Source organism: Auxenochlorella protothecoides, assembly GCF_000733215.1.
Source record: "Auxenochlorella protothecoides strain 0710 unplaced genomic scaffold scaffold13, whole genome shotgun sequence".
Classification (NCBI taxonomy): domain Eukaryota; kingdom Viridiplantae; phylum Chlorophyta; class Trebouxiophyceae; order Chlorellales; family Chlorellaceae; genus Auxenochlorella; species Auxenochlorella protothecoides.
The window spans coordinates 98,052-100,267 of NW_011934200.1; the positions used below are offsets into that span (position 1 = coordinate 98,052).

Sequence of the window (2,216 nt, forward strand, 5' to 3'; positions counted from 1 at the left end):
GCCCGCGCGGCGCCCGCCGGCCTCGCGGCGCCGCGCCAGCGCATGGACCCCAACACGGGGCAGCTGGTGGTGGAGAGCGCGGCTCTCTCCACGGCCGGCGCCAGCCAGGGCGCCGGCGGCACCGACGACCTGCTGGCCACGCCCATGCTGTGCACGCTGCCGTCGCAGCGCGGCGCGCAGAGGGCCTTCGCGTCGCCTGCGGCTGCGTCGCCCCTTGCGGTTGCGAGGGGCGGCGACGACGCCGACGCCGACGACGCCACCGTGGAAGGGGAGGAGGAGGAGGAGGAAGTGCGCCCCGCCTCGCCCAAGTACGACGAACGGACCTTCTTCTTCTCCAACCCCTTTGCCACGCAGCAGTACGGACCCCGGTCCGCCGCCAGGGCCGCCGCAGGCGGAGCGGCGGGCGGCCACGCGCCCCAGCTGCGTGAGTCGCCTGCGTTCTCTGTCGCACGCCACGCCGACAGTCCAGAGAGCGTCCCCCCCCCGCGCCCGGCAGGGGTTCCTCCAGCCGCCCCGGAGGCCCTGCGCACGCCGGGGGCGCAACGGCCTGTGCGATTTGCGGCGCTGGCCGGCGCCCACGTGGCCCTCGGCACCAGCCCCCGCCTGCCGAGCCGCCTGGGGCAGCCGGCCGCAGGGAGGGACGGCGACGCGCCGCCGGCTGCAGACACCCAGGGCCGCGACGAGGCCGCGGCCCCGCCAGGCGCGGCGCATTCCAGCGGCAAGAAGCGAGTCTCGCCGCCTGCCGCGCCGCCGAGCGCATCGCCGCTGCGACACGGGGTCCCCCCCGCCATGCTGCCAAGCATGCTGAGCCCCGCGCACTCTGCGCCGGCGGTCGGCGACACCCCGCTGGAGCAGACGGGGTTCAAGCGCGTCGTGGACGGCAAGGGGCAGCAGCTCACGCTGCTGTCCGTCGAGGTGCACGCCGAGAGCAGGTGGGAAGGGGGGGTCCCATGCGAGATGGGGCAGGGGATTTGCACCTGAACTGCTCAGTGCCCTACGCTGCGCGCCAGGCAGCAGCTGGCCCCTCGCAAATTCCGGGCTGGCCGGTGGGAGTCAGCCCCTGTCTCCTCCTGCATCACTCAGGGGCCTCCTGCTGCCCGACCCGCGGCACGACGCTGTTCGCGCTGTGTTCCTCGTGGTCATGGACGACGACGAGGAGGTTGACGACGGTGAGGGGCCGGGATTCTGTGGTCGCAACTGCCAGGAGGATGTTTGGGAGGAGGAACTGGCTCGCCAGTCCAGCACGCCATGCCAAACCCAAACCCGTCGTCCTCCCGCTTCCTTCCCACCTCTCAGGCAAGTACACCGCGCGCATCCTGCTCTGGGACGACAAGGTGGGGATGCGGCGGCCCGGCGACGGCGGCCAGGGCGCACCGGAGAGCGTGTCCCCAGCACCCGCGCCCCGGCTGCGAACCCCCGCCGCTCCCGCGGCGCCCTCCCACCCCGGCGCAGGGCCGGCCGGGTGCGCCACGCCGCCGGGCGGGCAGGCTTCTCCGGGTTCGCCTGCGCCGTTCCCCTCCCCACCCCTGGCCTCCACGGCGCGCGACGTGCCCTGCGTGTCCCCGGGCCGGGGTCCGATGGGCCGGGGCCTGCGGCGCTGGGCGGGGGCCGACGCGCTGACCTCCACCCAGGTGGACCTGTACGCCAGCGAGGCCGCGCTGCTGGACGCCGTGGTGGAGGGCGTGCGCGCGCTGGACCCCGACATCCTGCTGGGTTTCGAGGTTCAGTGCGGGGGGCTGGGCTACCTCAACGACCGCGCCGCCACGCTGGGGGACGCACACTTCCTCCGCGCCCTGTCCCGCACGCCCGAGGTGGGGGATGGCATGGGGAGGGGTGGGGGAGGTGAGGGGGGGGAGTGAATCTGGGAGGTACAGGAGGGCGGACAGACTCATGCATCGCGCCGGGAAGGAGGTTGCTCTCTGCATGTGACGACACAGGGAAGCCGATGGGCACGGCATGCCCACAACCGGGGCCGTGCCCGACAGCCCCCTTCCCCTCCCATGCACCAACCCCCTCTCACACCCACCACACACCAGCTGGCAAGCGTGAAGGAGGCCCAAGAAGACGAGTACGGCTGGCTCAACGCCTCGGGCCTGCACATCGCGGGCCGTATCGTGCTCAATGTCTGGCGCATCATGCGGGCAGGCGCGTCGGCTGGCTGTGCCTGGGATCCAGATACCTGCGAGTGGCAAGGGACACTCGTGAGTGACCTGGCC

General features: G+C 73.4%; 1 protein-coding gene across 1 annotated transcript in view; it reads left to right on the forward strand.

The window, feature by feature from the left end:
• F751_1352 (DNA polymerase zeta catalytic subunit) overlaps window positions 1–2,216 on the forward strand; it is a gene marked incomplete at both ends in the record, with an annotated part of 10,558 nt that overhangs the window by 6,778 nt on the left and 1,564 nt on the right. Inside the window, 4 exons of the mRNA XM_011398671.1 lie at window positions 1–932; window positions 1,084–1,169; window positions 1,297–1,334; window positions 1,632–1,811. The exon at window positions 1–932 is cut by the window's left edge and continues 1,684 nt beyond it. Of these exons, the coding sequence (XP_011396973.1) occupies window positions 1–932; window positions 1,084–1,169; window positions 1,297–1,334; window positions 1,632–1,811 (1,236 nt within the window). The remainder of the gene's footprint in view (window positions 933–1,083; window positions 1,170–1,296; window positions 1,335–1,631; window positions 1,812–2,216) is intronic.